The sequence below is a fragment of the Dysidea avara genome, chromosome 7 (assembly GCF_963678975.1).
Source record: "Dysidea avara chromosome 7, odDysAvar1.4, whole genome shotgun sequence".
Lineage (NCBI taxonomy): Eukaryota > Metazoa > Porifera > Demospongiae > Dictyoceratida > Dysideidae > Dysidea > Dysidea avara.
This window is the reverse complement of record NC_089278.1, coordinates 22,294,800-22,314,511: the sequence shown is the minus strand read 5'-3', so window position 1 is coordinate 22,314,511 and position 19,712 is coordinate 22,294,800. Positions and strand designations below refer to the sequence as shown.

At 40.0% G+C, this 19,712-nt stretch overlaps 2 protein-coding genes and 1 long non-coding RNA gene across 4 annotated transcripts in view; 2 read left to right on the top strand and 1 right to left on the bottom strand.

Annotated features, from left to right (window-relative positions):
* Positions 1–2,720: 2,720 nt before the first annotated feature.
* On the top strand, positions 2,721–3,776 carry LOC136262084 (uncharacterized). Its single transcript, XM_066056230.1, has 3 exons — positions 2,721–3,233; positions 3,294–3,445; positions 3,506–3,776. Exons 1-3 carry the CDS (start codon positions 2,801–2,803, stop codon positions 3,692–3,694), a joined length of 774 nt encoding a protein of 257 aa, XP_065912302.1. The 5' UTR covers positions 2,721–2,800; the 3' UTR covers positions 3,695–3,776.
* Positions 3,777–8,554: 4,778 nt separating this feature from the next.
* The window catches only part of LOC136260320 (uncharacterized), a 27,787-nt gene continuing 16,629 nt past the window's right edge, over positions 8,555–19,712 (top strand). For both annotated transcript variants that reach the window (XR_010703493.1, XM_066054012.1), the window contains exon 1: positions 8,555–9,024. Coding sequence is in view for 1 of the 2 variants with exons in the window: in XM_066054012.1 (XP_065910084.1) it covers positions 8,586–9,024 (439 nt within the window). In the remaining variant the exon portion in view is untranslated. The remainder of the gene's footprint in view (positions 9,025–19,712) is intronic.
* Positions 9,311–9,941, bottom strand: LOC136261244 (uncharacterized). The gene is made up of 2 exons (XR_010703810.1): positions 9,534–9,941; positions 9,311–9,480 (listed from the first exon to the last, which is right to left on the bottom strand). It is a non-coding gene; the product is annotated as an uncharacterized lncRNA (long non-coding RNA).

Here is a 19,712-nt window from a genome sequence, read left to right as displayed (position 1 = left end):
CCCTGAAGAGAGATCAGCTACAAAAAATCACCCTGTAGAGAGATCAGCTAGAAACAAATCACCCTGAAGAGAGGTCAGCTACAAAAAAATCACCCTGTAGAGAGATCAGCTACAAACAAATTGCCCTGTAGAGAGATCGGCTACAAACAAATCAACCTGCATAGAGATCAGCTACACACAAATCAACTTGTAGAGAGTTCAGCTACAAACAAATTACCCTGTAGAGAGATCGGCTACAAACAAATCAGCCTGTAGAGAGTTCAGCTAAAACAAATCAACCTGCAGAGAGATCAACTACAAACAAATCACCTTATAGAGAGTTCAGCTACAAACAAATTACCCTATAGAGAGATCGGCTACAAACAAATCAACCTGCAGAGAGATCAGCTACACACAAATCAACTTGTAGAGAGATCAATTACAAACAAATCACCCTGTAGAGAGATCAGCTAGAAACTACACACAATGTAAGGAGTTCAGCTACAAATAAATCACCTTATAGAGAGTTCAGCTACAAACAAATCACTCTGTAGAGAGATCAGCTAGAAACTGGACACAATGTAAGGAGTTCAGCTACAAGCAAATCACCCTTTAGTGAGTTCAGCTACAAACAAATCAACCTGCAGTGAGATCACCTACAAAAAAGCACCTTGTACAGAGTTCAGCTACAAACAAATTACCCTGTAGAGAGATCGGCTACAAACAAATCAACCAGTAGAAATATCAGCTACACACAAATCAACTTGTAGAGAGATCAGCTACAAACAAATCACCCTGTAGAGAGATCAGCTAGAAACTAGTCACAATGTAAGGAGTTCAGCTACAAGTAAATCACCCTGTAGAGAGTTCAGCTAAAACAAATCAACCTGCAGAGAAATCAGCTACAAATAAATCACTTTATAGACAGTTCAGCTACAAACAAATTACCTTGTAGAGAGATCGGCTGCAAATTAATCAACCTGCAGAGAGATCAGCTACACACAAATCAACTTGTAGAGAGATCAGCTACAAACAAATCACCCTGTAGAAAGATCAGCTAGAAACTAGATACAATGCAAGGAGTTCAGCTACAAGCAAAATCACCCTTTAGTGAGTTCAGCTACAAACAAATCAACCTGCAGTGAGATCACCCACAAAAACGCACTTGTACAGAGTTCAGTTACAAACAAATCACCCTGTAGAGAGATCAGGTAGAAGAATTCACCTTGTAGAGAGTTCATTTACAAAGAAATCATCAGATAGAGAGTTCAGCTACAAAGAAATTACCCCGTAGAGAGTTCAGCTAGAAGAAGTCACCTTGTAAAGAGTTTAGCTACAAAGAAACCATCATATAGAGAGTTCAGCTACAAAGAAACCACCTGTACAGAATTCAACTACAAACAAATCACCCTGTATAGAGATCAGCTAGAAGAAGTTACCTTGTAGATAGTTCAGCTACAACAATTCACCCTGTAGAAAGATCATGCTAGAAGAAGTCACCTTGTAGAGTGTTCAGTTACAAAGAAACCATCATGTAGAGAGTTCAGCTGCAAATAAATCACTCTGTAGAGAGTTCAGCTACAAAGAAACCGCCATGTAGAGAGTTCAGCCTCATACAAACCACCTAGTAGAGAATTCAACTACAACAAATCACCCTGTAGAGAAGAAGTTACCTTGTAGAGAGTTCAGCTACAAAGAAACCACCATGTAGAGAGTTTAGCTGCAAACAATTCACCTGTAGAGAGTTCAGCTAGAAACAAATCACCCCGTAGAGAGATCAACTGGACGAAGTCACCTTGTAGAGAGTTCAGCTACAAAGAAACCATCATGTAGAGAGTTCAGCTGCAAACAAATCACCCTGCAGAGAGTTCAGCTACAAAAAAATCACCCTGTAGAGAGTTCAGCTAGACGAAGTCACCTTATAGAGAGTTCAGCTACAAAGAAACCATCACATAGAGAGTTCGGCTATAAAGACACCACCATGTAGAGAGTTTAGCTGCAAACAAATCACCTGTTACAGAGAGTTCAGCTACAAAGAAACCATCCTGTACATAGTTCAGCTACATTTCAAGTCACCCAGTAGAGAGATCAGCTGCAAAAAAATCCTGTGGGGAATAATGAGCATGTAATAAATATATGTATATAATTTGTATAATTACTAATAAAATCAAAAATAATTGAAGTACTAAAATTCTTCTTTAAGTTCTTTTCTTCTTCCTGTGGTAAAGAAAAAAACACATGGGTTAAAAAAGCCCCAAAGCCAGCCATAGGCTGGCTTTGCAGTATACAAATACAAAAAGAAGTGATATCTAATCAAAAACAGCCAAGCTGTAAAAAAAGGTGCGGCCCCCATAAAGGCCATGGTGAAAAAAGATGTGAAATCCAAGGTGGCGGCCAAGAAATGGCTGTGATGGTAGGTTAATGGTTACATTTTAATAACGGCAATTCAGGTGAATTTTGTGCTGCTTGGTCTTGGCACCAAATTCACCTGAATTGTTGTTATTAAAATGTAACCATTAACCTACCATCACAGCCATTTCTTGGCCGCCACCTTGGATTTCACATCTTTTTTCACCATGGCCTTTATGGGGGCCGCACCTTTTTTTACAGCTTGGCTGTTTTTGATTAGATATACAATACATGACCAACCAGAAGCCAATAAATGATCTATTATATCACATTAGGTAAGGAAGTAGCTAGAAGATCATAGGAAGTGAGATTTAGTATAAAACAGGTTGCAGATAGCTGGTTATCATGAGAAAAATCAGTTTAAAGAGAATTATATAAAGAAGTAGATAACTACAAAGGAATCAAAAGAATCATGGAATACAAAGTGGAAAAGTTTCAGCTCAGTCCTTCCTTCACTGCTTCAACACTATCAGAAGATGGTGCCACCTGGCCTTCTTATAAACACAACAAGTCCGCTATTACGTTGAACAAAACTTCAAGTCAGTTGGAACTACTCAACAAGGACAGCAAACTACAAAATGATAAGGTATCATTAGACCTCTCTCCAGATGGAGGTCAACTTAGAATCACCATTAATGGAACAACACTCAATGTCACTAAAAACTCTTGTGACATTACTATTGGAAATTTCTCCATAAAACTCAACAGCCACCTTAACAGGACACCATACCCATTGAGTGTAATACAACCATCCACAGTGGCTGCAGTCAGTCTATCACTTGGTAATCCACTTCACATCATATCAACAGGAGACTCTCCATATGTCACAGCTGCTCTATCACTTAGTAAGTTAACCATTAATATTACTATATAACTCATATTAATCTACTGTAACTTTTCCACAGTTGAAGGAGTACTAAATGAAGATGCATATCTTGTTGCATGGAGTTCTAACAGTCAAGGGGACCAGTTCTTTAATGCTGATCAGAATAATTTTTACCTTGCTGTTGATGCGGACAATAATATTGTAGCATTACCAGGGGATATGTCTGATGAGGTGTGCACATATTGTTACTATTAATATACTTAGTTGTTATATTTATCATTCTATATATAGGGATACATATATAGATTCAAACAAGAGGATATTGATGGTGTACAAGATTTACGGTACTATGTGGAGTCTGATGGGAAGAAGTACTACATGATGGTTCAACCAAATGGAGACATAACTACTCTAGCTGCAGAAGATCTTGCACTTGGCTCAACCACTGACACCCAGTGTAGATTCAGACTTGTGGTATAATAGCTGACTTACATCTATCTACGTTTTTGAATTAACTTTTAAAATTATTTTATATGATACCTCACAATTGAGAATGGCTATTGGGGTGACTATACATCAAACAGCAGATTAAAGTGTCTTACCTAGCACTGCATGCAGTTTAAATTAGAAACTATTGCCCATATATCCAGCTCTATTATTTCTTTAGCAAATTTGTATCTCCATATAAATACATAGCTAAATTATAAGAACAGCAAGTATTTCATTATTAAAAAAAATTGTATAATTGAATTAAACATTCATGCACAGAAAGTTTCAGTAGCTAGTAAAATAATGTTGATTGTATTCACGGATAGATGCAGGAGGAGTTCAAAAGGTTCCATGGAACTCCTCTTTTGGAAGAGCCTTGATATTACTTGATAAGCTTTACTCTAATTCATCACAGTTATCAGTCAAATAAGAACTCATTGCAAACACTAATAGTGATTTTACCTACAACTGAAATCACTTAAAACTGTTATCCCAGCATCTTCATAGGCAATAAGTGCCTCTAAAAATAATTATCCATTTAAAGCTGTTACAGTTACTTAAAAAGCTTCATTTGCATTTCTAAGGGCCTAAGATTTAACAGTAAAACATTACTGGAGAACAATCAAACAGTATGGTACTATTGTTTAGTAGGGTTCCTCCCTAAAGTGATGGGTGCTACTAAAAGTGTCATGTCTAAAAACCATCATAGAAATATCATATGTGACGAAAATCACCTTTACAGAATAATCTTACTCCATTAAACATCAAACACAGCACGCTAAAATCAAGAAATACTTACAGGCGGTAGGATATAGAAAATATCAAAACCCGTATTTTGATCTGCCTGTCTGAGGCCAAGTGAAGCAGTGCACAGGCACCATTTTATATCACAACAAGAAGCTCACAGGTGGGATGTGCCTTTTGTGGTTTTGATGAATGTCTGCCTTCCGCACCTTGCCATTGCTTTTATTTTCAATTAAATGGTCATCTTCTGCATGTGGGGAAACAATACCAATGCATTAATTTTCCGTATCGAAACTTTCCTTGAAAAAGTGTATTCAAGTATTTGAGGCGTTTAACCACAGATTATATAGTAAGGAATATATAATCAATGGATCAACGCAGGGGTGGAGAACTACTAAAAAGTGGGGATGGAGGGGGGGTGGGCAAATCTGTGGGGTGGCAAAGTGTTTTAAAATCATTAACTGTACCTTAGCGTGCCAAGTATGCCAATACTGGGGGATGGGGATTGGGGGCATACCCCATAGAAAAATTTTGAGATGTGAATGCTTTGAGATTGAATCTGAGAGCATTTTCAGTGAAAGCTACATGTGTACTCAAATAGGATATTGCTATAATATTATGGCAATGACTGTAGTACTTGTATTATAGTGTAATATAGCTTGGACAGCAGATACAGCTAAGTGTAAATAGGCTAGTGATAGACACTTGAGACACGTGTAATGTAAGATAATTTTGGTTATTGTTGTAATTGCTGTTGTTAAAAGTATCTGAGTGCTGCTTACCTATTGCAAGACAGGACGTTACAACATTAAGATACTGTACATCAGTAATAGGCATTTCAGATAGACTTGATTACATATAGATATATGTGTTAATGAAGACATACTGAATTAATTGGCCAACTTATATGTCCACTGAATGTTCTATTACAGTAGTTAGGTGACTGCTCTATTAGAGTACATCAATTCATGTAGTATTCCATTCTTTAACACAAATCCCAGAAAATTACGGCAAAGTAAGTTGGCTAATTACTACAATGGTTGCTTTACTTTGGTAATTGGGTATTGCAAAAAAGTGAGGGGGCATGCCCCTCCACTTGTGAAAGTGGGGGGGCCTCTCCCCCCTATTCCTCTGCCCCTGGATAAATGGACCTTGGTAGTATTGGGTAGCAGCTAAACTGGGCTTATAAAATGATCACAATGGGTCTCACCCCCTATAAAGAGCATAACACACCACCACACATCTAATAATCAGAGGCCACATCTCTCATTGATCTAGCTCCATAAAAACAAGGTATTGTAGTACACTATCTACTGTCAAGATACTCTAATACAGCAGTCACAAGCTGCTATGCTATAACAAAAAAAGTTAATCAATAAACTAGTGTATGAATTTAAAAATAAAGTAGGGTTCCAGCAGTGAAACAAGAGATGACAGTAGCTACAAGGTAAAATCCCTGTTTGGCATTGTAGCAATGTGGAAAAATCCCTACTTTGGCATTGAAAAGATGGTGAAAACATGCTGATTTAGGGATTTTCCACATTTCCACAATGCCAAATTGGGATTTTCCCTCATATAGCTACCATAATCTCTTGTTTTACTACTTGTTATCACTGAAACCCTACTTCACTGTTTAGTTATTTGCCATGAAATGCTATTACTAGGTAGCTAGACTGAAGTTAAAATTATACTGTACCATGTTCCAGAATGGAAACTCCCCCCTTTAAATGTCTGGATCCACCTCTAGTTTTTATACTGATTTCTACTGGTCTCTGTGCATGTCAATGTCTTCATAGTGATACATGTAGTACCTTCATATTGAGTAACTATACTACAGGCTACAAATAGGTGACTGTATAGATAGTTTTTTTTTAAATAGTTCACCGTGCTCCTTAAATTTATCATTTACAAGTCAATAGATTCCGTGTTGCTTTTAAATAATCAATTAAGAAAAGACATGGCTAGTAGCTAAGTTATGCGGTATTGTTCGTTGTTGCTTCATATAAATTTACAGCACAGAGTATAGAGTATTTCACTAAATGAACATATGCATACATTTATAACATCCTCTCCCATGTCTTTTTTACCTGCATAAAATACCCATGCATGTATTGGTAGTTGAATTTTTAGATAAAGAAGTATGCCCACCCACATTCCTATTTTGAATACTGGTAGATGAGACAACTGCAGCTAAATTCATAGCTCAAGCAAGTTCCTTTATGCATATCCATAAAGCATAAATATTGTAAAGTCTACCAATTAATTAATAAGTAGCAAGTTTAAATTTGAATTTATTTGGGTACTTGCTAAGGCTTGTGTTTACATAGTGAAGTCAATGTGTTGAGCTCTTATGCTTTAAAGCTCTGGTACTTGTAAATTTAACTATAAGATCTGTTGTCACTATAGATTGCTACTGTGTTGTGAATAATATTAGCTGATTCCCTTCATGTATGAGTTTTCTTGCTGTAAGTAGAAGGGGAATGAAATGCTATAAATAATATTACAGTACACCTGTCAGTTATATTTGTGACTGGATTTTGGCAGAAAAATGATCCAAATCACACATTTGGCAAGGATAGTGAGCATGCATGTGAAATATACACAAGAGATACATCAATTTATTACCATTCAGTAGATCTGCCTTTCCCGCCAAATACAAGAAAATCTGACCAGTTGGAGGAGCAAAGTAGTATCACGAGTTAAGAGTAGTATAGTTATGTAATAGGCTAGCTGTCCTTACAGACCCGCCCAATTAGCTACTTCAGTTCAATGTTACTACACAGATGTCCACATAGTCCATGACACATCATGCATGTGTATGGCTACAGGAGAAAGTGACTCATGTGACTATAAAACGCTTGATTTGGCCTAGTCATAGTAATAGTAACTCTTGACTTGACATAACTATGGCTAGCACTGAGGCATTGACTTACTTTGCATACGAATAGACTGCTAGTCTAGCTGGACCACTCTTTTTTCTTTTGTCGTTGTGCCAGACCCAATAATAACAAAAGAAAAAAGTGATCTGGCCGTGAAAAACTATATGAGGTGGGGAAGTGTAGCTCTTTAAGCTTTAGAGCATTTGCATCTCCATGGTAGTATAATTAGTCCTTGTACCATGGCATCAGCTGAATTTGGCCAGAAATTATTAATGCTTTACATTTGTGAGTAATAGTGACAGAATAAGATATTCAGAAAAAGATACAAGATCCTGATAGGGCAGTTTAGTACAGAAGAGTGATCAATTAGGCTGAGTTACAGGTTATTCAGGACTCAAAAACTGGAGAGGAAATTACAGTACAGGTCTTTATCCATCACCACAGAACTGTACAGCTAGCTACATCCAGCCATTCCCAGGTTAGCCAGAGCTTCATCAAGGCCCCAGAGACTGCTTGTATGGCTCGCCACTCGATTTCAAATATGCAGCTAGAAAAGTAAACTTTTGATAGTGAAATTTAGTATACTTCATTGCCACAACAATGCAGCCAGCATTAAGTAGTCTATACTTTCGCTATCTGATATTTTCAAGTTCAGTGGCAAGTCTGGCATGTGAGTGATCTGACGCTTTGATGAAGTTCTGCATGGGGTATGGCTGTACGGTCCTGTATAATAATAATCTGTTCTTGTTTTAGCCAGTTCAAGTACTATAGCCCTGACATAAGGTTTAATTATTAGTTTCTCATCCATTGTTTTTCTTACTGCATCAAGGATTTTTCACACTACTGGTGGCTGAGTGCAGCCATCCTACACCTTATAAAGTTTGTAACTAACTATAATGCAGTCTAAGAAAACTGCACTCAGAGTCATTATAGCTGCTATCTAGTTAACAAAAATTGGAGGATGAAAAACTTAAAAAAAAAAGTAATGTGGCCTAAGTTGGCCTAGACTACTTATTTGATCTCTGTGCGTTCTCTTTGCTTGGAAACATCCCGCTGAGATAGCTACAGCTGGCACAGGTCTCCTGTCTTTTCTAAATATCTCATTCTGCCACATAAATCTAAGTTACTCACATAGCTATTCACCAAGTTTCTGGCCGAATTTAACTGATGCCACCATTTCCAGCGTCTGGTACCATTTCTTGTGCTGCGAGTGCGATTAAGAGGCATCTCAATCCCAGATGTAACAGCTAGGAGAGTTAATGGAGAACCCATCCCCATCTAGGGGACGGTCTGTGTCTGTTGGGGCAATGTCCGTCCCTAATGCCACTCATGGGATATGTTGCGTATTCACTATCAATGGCAGCAACACATCAGCTAAAAGTGACACATGTAAGATTCTTCCTTACAGACCAGTTTTGTGGGAGGACACTGAAAAAGAAAAACTATTTTTTACTAATCACTCTAGACAGCTGTTTGTATTGTGTCGTAAGGTGCCTCTTCTGAAGAAGAAAGGGAAATCGAAGGCAAACACTGAAGTGTGTGTTGGAGCCAGTGTTATGAAAATAATTGAAGTTACCCCTAGTGTATTGGAAAGGAAGAATAAATCAGATTTTACCTCTCCGGATGGATTACAGTGGTTTAACCAATCATTGCCGCTACAACCAAAAGAACAGATTGAATTGTCAGTTTGTTTTCAAGGTATGTTATATAAGTGGTAAGAGTATCCTTTAAGAGAGTCCTCTCACTGATCTACATTATTACTACACACTTTTACACTGTAACATAATAGCACTATTACACTCGAGGACAACGACATATTGAGCATAATCCTGTGCTAAGATATATATCCAGACATATCAAAACATATGTATGCGTGGGATTTGTCAAATCAAGTATTTTCAGGTGGTCAACATTAAAAGTTTTCAAAACAGTGTGTTAAACCTTTGAAAATTAAGAATTATGCATTAAATAAATCTAATATCTGTTTAAATGGAGGTTAATAGCTTAACTGTGGTTAGCACAAAAAGAATCACGCATGCCTCCAGCCAGTTACGCACGTGATGCAGAAGGCGCCATTTGTTGGCTCGTGTGATCGAACTTCAACTCGTCGTGCGTAAAAGTGCGAGACGGAGAGCAATGATATTTCATCTCTACCTCAAACGGAATGATATCGTGATGAATAATATGGTATCAACTTCTACTTTTACCCCGCGAACCACAGTGATAACCGTCAGAATGTGACCAGGAAGATTCTCAAGAAAGTTTCCGGCACTAGTTTGATCAATAGTGCTCTAGCCGCGGTGGCACACACAGATCACAACTGATTGTATCGGTAGATGCTCCTAGTCTCGCGTGGCCAGACCCTTTCCGCGCAGCCGCTTATCGATTGGAAATTATAAGCGCCGCGCTACAAGGGTCTGGAATAGTTCATGTATTTAAAAAAATCTACAATCCCCAGTGGTAGGGGAGTGTAAATTGGCTCACGCGATCCCTTAATCGCCAAAGTGATCTGATTACTGAAGAATGAGCTGAAGAAGGCCTCTGGGGATGACGAGTATCGACCTGTGTAGATTTTTTCTTCTACCCACTACTGAATCTTCAACAAGTACGGCTGAATAAAGACAAACAAGCTCAGTTCATCTCGAGTTACAAGGAAAGTAGGCGAAGGTTTTAAGCGGATTTTCCGATCAAAACAGACTAAAGATTCAAGGGAACACACGTTGCATTTTGTACCTTTGTATTTTAGGTGTTACCCAATCAATCAATTGTCACCAATAACGTGTCGAAAAATTTCATGTTCATGAACTATTCCAGACCCTTGTAGCGCGGCGCTTATAATTTCCAATCGATAAGCGGCTGCGCGGAAAGGGTCTGGCCACGCGAGACTAAGATGCTCCAGTATCGTCTCGCCGAGTGAGTTATCACCTACCACCGGAAGTCCCCACTATAACCAGTCATCGATTTTATATTCATTCTCCTCCCTTCACACAGGAAGGGAGTGAAATATAGTACATCCTGGAGGTAGGCGTAGAGGGTACCTGGCCTTTTTAGGGTAAGGTTGCTGGAATTTTCTTTTGAAAGGAATTTATGGATTGGTTGACCGCAAATTAAGCTGGTTGGATCCCACATTTTAAAGTATAGCCCCTAGGAGGGAGGGAAAAGGGGAATGATAGCTAGGCCTGGTTCAGTTGGGGACAGGTGGATTGGCAGCTACATCAGTAGCACTCAAACATCAGCTACGTCAGTAGCAGTCACATCAGCTACTTCGGTAGCACTCACATCAGCTACGTCGGTAGCACTCACATCAGCTACGTCGGTAGCACTCACATCAGCTACGTCGGTAGCACTCACATCAGCTACGTCGGTAGCACTCACATCAGCTACGTCGGAGCACTCACATCAGCTACGTCGGTAGCACTCACATCAGCTACGTCGGTAGCACTCACATCAGCTACGTCGGTAGCACTCAAACATCAGCTACTTCAGTAGCACTTACATCAGTAGCACTCAAACATCAGCTACGTCGGTAGCACTCACATCAGCTACGTCGGTAGCACTCACATCAGCTACGTCGGTAGCACTCACATCAGCTACGTTGGTAGCACTCACATCAGCTACGTCGGTAGCACTCAAACATCAGCTACTTCAGTAGCACTCAAACATCAGCTACGTCGGTAGCACTCACATCAGCTACGTTGGTAGCACTCACATCAGCTACGTTGGTAGCACTCAAACATCAGCTACTTCAGTAGCACTCACATCAACTACATCAGTAGCACTCAAACATTAGCGACGTCGGTAGCACTCAAACATCAGCTACGTTGGTAGCACTCAAACATCAGCTACTTCAGTAGCACTCGCATCAGCTACATCGGTAACACTCAAACATCAGCTACCTTGGTAGCACTCAAACACCAGCTACGTCGGTAGCACTCAAACATCAGCTACGTCGGTAGCACTCAAACATCAGCTACTTCAGTAGCACTCAAACATCAGCTACGTTGGCAGCACTCAAACACCAGCTACGTCGGTAGCACTCAAACATCAGCTACGTCAGTAGCACTCACATCAGCTACGTTGGTAGCACTCAAACATCAGCTACACTAATTGGTAGTAGCACTCAAACATCAGCTACAACGGTAGTAGCACTCAAACATCAGCTACATTGGCAGCACTCACACATGAGCTACATCGGTAGGACTCTCACATGAGCTATGTCAATAGTACTCGAACATGAGCTACATCAGTAGTACTCAAACCTGAGCTACATCAGTAGCACTCAATATGTCATTAACACCTAGACTTGAGCTGTCAGTAGCATTCAATTTGTTATTAACACCCAGACACGATCTGTCAGTAGCACTCAGACATGAACTATGTCGGTAGCACTCAAATGAGGTAAGTTGGTACCCAAACATCAGCTACATCTCACAATGTGAGCCATGTTGGTAGCACTCACACATGAGCTACAACGGTAGCACTCAAACATGAGCTACATTGGTAGCACTCAGTCAAACACTAGCTATGTTGCAAACATGAGCTATGTCAGTAGCAGTCAAACATGAGCTACATCGGTAGTACCCAAACCTGAGTTACATCAGCAGCACTCAATATGTCAGTAACACCCATTCATGAACTACATCACTAGTAGCCAGACACGTATAGCACCCAGAGATGAGCTATGTTGGTAGCACTCTAATGAGGTAAGTTGGTACTGAAACATGAGCTACATCTCACAGTATGAGCTATATCAGTAGCACTTAAACATGTGCTATGTCAGTAGCACTCAAACTGAACTACTATACATCAGTAGCACTCAAACTGAACTACTATACATCAGTAGCACTCAGACATAAGCTACATTGGTAATACCCAGACAGGAGCTACGTCGGTAGCACCCATACATGAGCTACATCGGTAGCACTCAAATGTGGTAAGTTAAAAGCATTTACACATGAGCTATGTCGGTAACACTCAAACATGAGTCACAACTGTAGAAAAATACATTGGTAGCAGTCACATATGAACTACATTGGTAGCACTCAAACATGAGGTACGTCGGTAATAACCTGAGTGACATCGGTAGCACTCAATATGTCAGTAACACCCAGACATGAGCTGTCAGTAGCACCCAGACATGAGCTACATCAGTAGCTGTAGCCAGACATGAGCTATGTTGGTAGCACTCAAGTTAGTACTCAAACAGGAGCTACATCTCACAACATGAGCCATGTCGGTAGCACTCACACAGCATAAGCTACGCCGGTAGCACTCAAATATGAGCTACATTGGTATATAGCACTCACACATAAGCTATGTCAGCAGCACCGAAACATGAGTTGAGACGGTATAGCACTCAAACGAGCTATGTCAGCAGTTCTCAAACATGATCATGAGCTACATTGGTAGTACCCAAATCTGAGTTACATCGGTAGCACTCAATATGTTGGTAACACCCAAAATGAGCTGTCAGTTGCACTCAGACATGAGCTACATCACTAGTAGCCAGACATGAGCAGCTATAACACCCAGAAATGAGCTATGTTGCTAGCACCCAAATGAGGTAAGTTAGTACTCAAACATGAGTCTACATCTCACAATACGAGCTATGTCGGTAGCACGTAAACACGAACTACTATATGTCGGTAGCACTCAGGCATGAGCTACATCGGTAGCACCCATACATGAGCTACATCGGTAGCACCCATAATTAATGTGGTAAGTTAAAAGCTTTCACACATGAGCTATGTCGGTAGCATGCAAACATGAGTTACAACAGTAGAACTCCACCATAAACATATTGGTAGCACTCAAGCATGAACTACATCAGTAGCACTCAAAACATGAGCTACATTGCAAACACTCAAGAGTGAGTAGCACTCAATTATGAGCTACATCAGTAGCACTCAAAAGAGGTACGCTGGTAGCATTCAAACACGAGCTATGTCAGTAGCAATCAAACATGAGCTACAAACATCAGTAGCACTCAGTATCAGACATGAGCTATCTCGGTAGCACATAAACACGAGCAGTCAGTAGTACTCAAACATTAGCTATATCAATAGCACTCAGACAGGAGCTATGTCAGTAGCACTCAAAAGAGGTAATTATACAAGTCGGTAACACGGGCTACTAAACTCAGACATGAGCTATGTTGGTAGCACTCAAACACAAACATGAGCTACATCAGCAGTACTCAAACATGAGCTACATCAGTAGCATGCAAACATGAGCTACGAACATCAGTAGTACTCAATTTCAGACATAAGCTATGTTTGGTAACACTCAAACATGAGCTATATTAGTAGCACTCGTACATGAGCTACTTGGTACATAGCACTCAAAAGAGGTAAGCTGGTAACATGAGCTACATCAGTAGCACTCAGACATGAGCTGTGTTGGTAGCACTCAAACATGATCTATGTCCATGTAACACTCAAACATGGGCTATGTCAGTAACACTCAAACATGAGCTATATCATTAGCATTATGTGGACATGATCATGAGCCATGTTGGTAGTACTCAAACATGCTTACATGAGCTACATCGCTGATGCTCAAATAGAAACTACATTGGTAACACTCAGACATGAGCTATATTATAGTACCCAGACAGGAGCTCCCAGACATGAGCTATGTAAGTCTGTAGCACTCAAATGAGGTAAGCTAGTAGCACTCAAACACGAGCTGCACCAGACATGAACTACATTAGTTGCAGCCATACATGAGCTATGTCAGTAGCACTCAGATGAGGTAAGTTGGCAGCTCTCAAACATGAGTGATGTCAGTAGCAATCACACATGAGCTACGCCAGTAACACTCAAACGTGAGCTATGTCGATAGCACTCAACCTTGAGCTACATCAGTAAACGTGGGCTACATCCATAGTACTCAAACATGGGCTACATTGGTAGCTCTCAAACATGAATGATGCAACATCAATTCTAGTAAAATTAATGTGATAACTATGTTGGTATCACAGTACAATCATGCATACATCAGCTACCTGACTATCAATCACAGTGAATGTGACCTCTTGTCATCACACATTTACACGACAGCTATACTGCATGCATCAGCTGTAGTTGCTACGTCAACAACACTGTACAGTCATTACATTGCTAGCTTCTGACTACATCAGTGGTAAAAAAAAAAAAAAAAAAAAATGAAAAATGGGACAGCCATAGTACTGCTATACATTATTACAAAATGATGCAGTCATGCGAAAATCATGATGCAGTCATGCAAAAATCTGCACTGTAGCAACAGCCACACATCAGCTATATTGTTACATAGGAACATGTCACAGCGGAGGTGGTAGAAACTTCAGCAGGGCAGCTACATATCAGCTATATCATCACCTGACTGCATCATGATCAGGACAGCTACACCAGTAGCACTGTACAGTCTATACTGTTAGCATCAGACTATATCAATTACAATGGAGGTAGCAGAAATATCACCAGTGTAACCACACACGCTCACTACATCAATTGCAGCTTCAGTGGACACGACAGCTACATCAGTAGCACTGTGCAGTCACATATATCAGGTATATTGTTACATCTGACTGCATCAATTGTAGTAGATGTGATATCTGGCTTTGTCATGATCCTACATCCACACATCAGATAGATTGCTACGAATAATGTACAGCAGAAGTGTCAGGAATTTCAACTGCATACTGAAAACACCTGACGCATTAGTTGCAGACGTAACAGCCACGCCAGGATAGATAATCCTGACCACATCACGATTGCAGCTACACATTAGTTGCGTTATTTGTACCTGCACCATCGACAGATCTTACAGATAGTAACAGCACAGGGCAGCTATGAGCTTTCTCACCTGACTGCATCACTATCACTCAGTATCAGTCACAGTGGGTGAGACAACTATGTCAGTAATGCAGTACAGTGGCCATAGCAATCGCATGAGGTTGGGTTTTGGTCTCTGCAAAATCTTACATACTTAGCATGTCCAACCATGTGTTCTAAAGACTCCTCTTCACCCACACTGATCATAAAGGTCTAGTTCCTGCATCAGCTATAACGATAGCACCTGACAGTGTCATTTGCAGTATATTTGACAGTTATACAGTGGTATAGCACAGTTCACTACAGATATGTATCAGCTATACATGACAACATCGATGGCAGTAAACAAAATGGCTACTCAGTTGCCTATACAGTAGCATATCAGTTACTGCACTTAACTGAATGACAGGACGGCTACATTTGTAGCATGGTACAGCGACACATCAGCGAATCACTACCACTAAATGGCAGGACTTGCAGCAACTGTGGCCACAGCTTAAGCACGCTTCAGCTACACTGAGAGCATACAACTATACCTGCTAAGTGACCAGCACAGTGTAGTCAGTCATCAACTTGAGCGTTAGCACCAGACTATATTATTTGCTGTAGCTAGATGTGGCAACGATGTTCAGTAGCACATGTACAGTACACACATATCAGCTAAATCAATAACCAATAATCAAGATGACCAGCTGCGACTAGTACAGCTCACTTGCTGGGAACATCTTGACTAGAACTCCTAGCAATCAAAAAAGAAAAACAAACAAACAAAAAAAAAAAGACAGACTAGAATATTCTATATCCAGCTAGTCAGGATGTGACAGATAAGCAGCACACTATAACAGCTATGGTGACCACCGAACAGAGCAACCGAGTGACACTACTTCAGGCAACAAGACAAAGTTGTACTAAGGTATTTGATCATTACCACATGCCAGCGGTATCATGTACTAGTTTATTGAAATCACACCAGGCATGGTTAACACACATACTTACACTATAAATAGAGATGTGAGATTGCCCTAAGCAGTATCAGATTAGTGACACATAGACACATCAGACTGGGCTGTGCCTCAATTCTCCGGATACGGGGAACACGTCAATTATGATTGTGTCAAGAGTGCACAAATAGGTGAGCCAATATTACTCACTATGACTGCACTGCGAGCTGGAGACAGAGCGCAACTGTACATCAGCTAGGTCATCACATGACTACAGTGCTAAAATCCAACAGGCCATGCAGCCACTAAAACGCACTTGCATACACACGTACATTATAGATTAATAACAAGCTATAGCTACGGATACTGATACTGCCAACTTTGCACCACGCTGGTGACACACCTATAGCAAGCAGTCTTAACATAAGTCATAACTATGACCATAAAACTTCAATCAAACAAAGGCTGTAGTGTCACGCAGCTAAGTATCGATAAAGCTAAAGCTGGGGTAGTCCGCTGACAGCGGATTGCTCGCCAGACCAGGGCATGGCACTGATACAACATCACTCACTTAACGTTTTGAAATATATTCCTTTCCATACCGGCCAGCATCAACAACCAATAGCAATTTGCAGCTCCTAAACTGCGCTGCTGGCACGGTTTACAGAGGTGGCCAGGTAGCCATGAATAGGCAGACACACGTGCTAACCCTATGGCGCTAACGCTTAACAGTGCCTATCAAAGGCGACAAGACCTCATCTGGGCGATAGGAAAACCAAGCTCAAACAAGATGATCATTTTTGACAAGGTTTAAACTACTCCAACTAGCCACTTACACAGTAAAAACAAACTAGTGAACGTCACTACTAAATGTAGTGAACGTCACTACTAATGTCTGCCACAATACTCACTAATTTTGTGTAGTGACGTTCACTACTAATTTTGTAGTGAACGTCACTACATTGACCACCAAGTAGTGACGTTCACTACTTAAAAGTAGTGAGTATTGTGGCAGAGCAATTCACTACTAAATTTTTACAGTGTAGAACCCCCTGCTACCCCATTATGGGCTTTCTTTGGGCTATGGAACTCTCGTCCAGATAGGCTCGAGTTAGCTGCAGGGGCCAAAAATCCTACATCGAGCCATACAGATTACAACAAAGGCTTGAAAACGCAATAGCAGCTACGTGCTTGTCACCAACCTGCGTTGAGAGGGGATCACGTGCACCTGATCACGTGATTACACAACCTGACCACCTGCCAAAAAATATAGTTAACAGTGATACCAAGAGCCACTATTATTAACTCTTGGTGATACTACCAGCATCTACTAAATGTAATTCGATGAATACTTAATACCACCAACAACCACAATATGTGATTCGATAAATATGTGCTAATCTTTTTTGAAACCTCAACTTGGTAAAACAGGCTGATCATAAAATCTCATCATTCCATGTCATTTATTGTCCAATACAAAATACATGTATTTTACACTACACACAAAAACACTAATTTACAACCTTTAACTCACAAAATTTCTACAGCACACCATACAATAAAAGAAAGCCCTTGAATTTCTCTATCCAATTCCGACCGTACAAATGGGAAAATGCTGCCATAGCGACAGTTATTTACTGCTGATGATGACATAATAAGCGCTCCATACATTAACCGGAAAATTTAATTATCTCGGCGGGAAAATCCCAATTTACAAGTTGTTATCCTCAACCGAATTCGCTAAGTTTGGTATCATTCTACGCAGCGAAGGATGCTTAATAAGACTCCGACCGTACAAATTGTTAAACAGGTTAATTTAAAGAAATATGTTTAAAAACACGTGTTTTTACGGGCATTCTGAACACGTCAGTAGATTTCGCGGTACAAGGCTCCTTTTTAGCTTCCCCTTCGTTACTACACAAAGAACTTACACATGAATCGAATCGCCTTTCAACAAGGAATCTGATAAATCAAACTTCGTGTCTGTCAACCAAAGTACGCAGAAGTTATGGCGCCTTGTTTAGAAGACGGTGTTATTTCATACGAAACGGGCGTAACCCATTCGGAAATCCGGAATATCTTACACAAGTTTTGATATGATCTTGTAGGATGAATGTTGATCCCAGTATTACTACCAGCTTTAGATTTGTTAAAGTTGATTCCATTTACTGGTATCTTCTTCATCCAGTCTTCAAAGCTTCACTATTGCTATAGAAAGATTGATTGTAAATTTATCTCAATTGTTAGGCAAGGGTTTGGTACGTAATAGGCCATTTTATCTTCTTTAACTGGACACAATCTCATATACTAGCAGTGTTCAGGGGCGGATCCGGGGGGGGGGGGGAGGGGCTTTGGGGGCTGAAGCCCCCCCCCCCCCCCCCCCCCCCCCCCTTCATATTTAGGCCTTACTTGATCAATATGCTGAGTATTATAATGAAATTTTGTCTTAGCATAATTATATGATCACTATTGTAATTGTAATTGTAATTTTTAAGCAGGGAGTCCACTCAGTAAAACTGATTTTCAGTGGAGCCCTGAACAAACATACAATAGACACATACAATAACTAATAATATACAAAAAAACAAACATACATACACAACTAAGGATATATAGACAAAATTACACAGGAATTAAGAATTAAGATAATACTGAATTACGAAATGACGACAAAGTGGCAGCCCCAGTAACAGTGCATGGACTTAAGGTTGTTCCATAAAACAGTTCCTCGGTACTAATAATACAAATACTCATAAAACCACCTTATAAACGTCTTTCCAAGGTATTATCAGTGGATTTATGCTAAAATTTATGCAACAAGGACCCGAATCAGCATTGGAGGTTTACAAGATCGAGATACTCTAATAGAGCAGTCAGCTAACTACTCTAATAGAACATTCACTGGAAACATGTAGTTGGTTCTGTTATGGAATTTTTCCAAATCTGCCTGCACCTATACATGCAATGAAATGAATTGGTCTGTTTAAAGGGCTTCATTCATCTACTTGTATATATAGTTAACATGTATGACAATACTTAATTCAGGTTCACAATTTCCATTGAAAATGCTCTCAGATTCAATCTTGTATTGTTCAAATTTCAAAATTTTCCACTTTCAACATTATTATACTAACATGTACCTAATCAGTGTTGTGCAATTGTGAGAGGGGTGCATCATGTACTTGGTTGTCTGTACCTACCCAAACTTTTCCATTAGCAAAATGCTTCAGAGAGCCATACCTATAATCTAAAGGCAGTATATAAAATATCTACAGGCAGAAAATATTATGAATTTTATGTGGAAATGTCTCCAAATTGCAGTGTTTTAGCATCTATTTTTCAAAATTTTCCTGGGGGGGGCATGCCCCCAGACCCCCCTAGTTCCAGCAGGCTTTGCATGCTGGGAAGTGTGCTTCGCTACTTCTACCCAAGAGATTCAGTAGTAGTACCTTGAGTTAGCCCTCCCCCCTTTTATAAATCCTAGATCCGCCCCTGGTGTTCTCACTACTACTAATATCATAGATAACATGACTCTTAATAGGGATTGGAAATGGCGCCACGTGCCCACTCGGGTCTCGTGCCCAGTATACTACCTGTACAATTGACGTCACTGGTTAGATACAAGGCG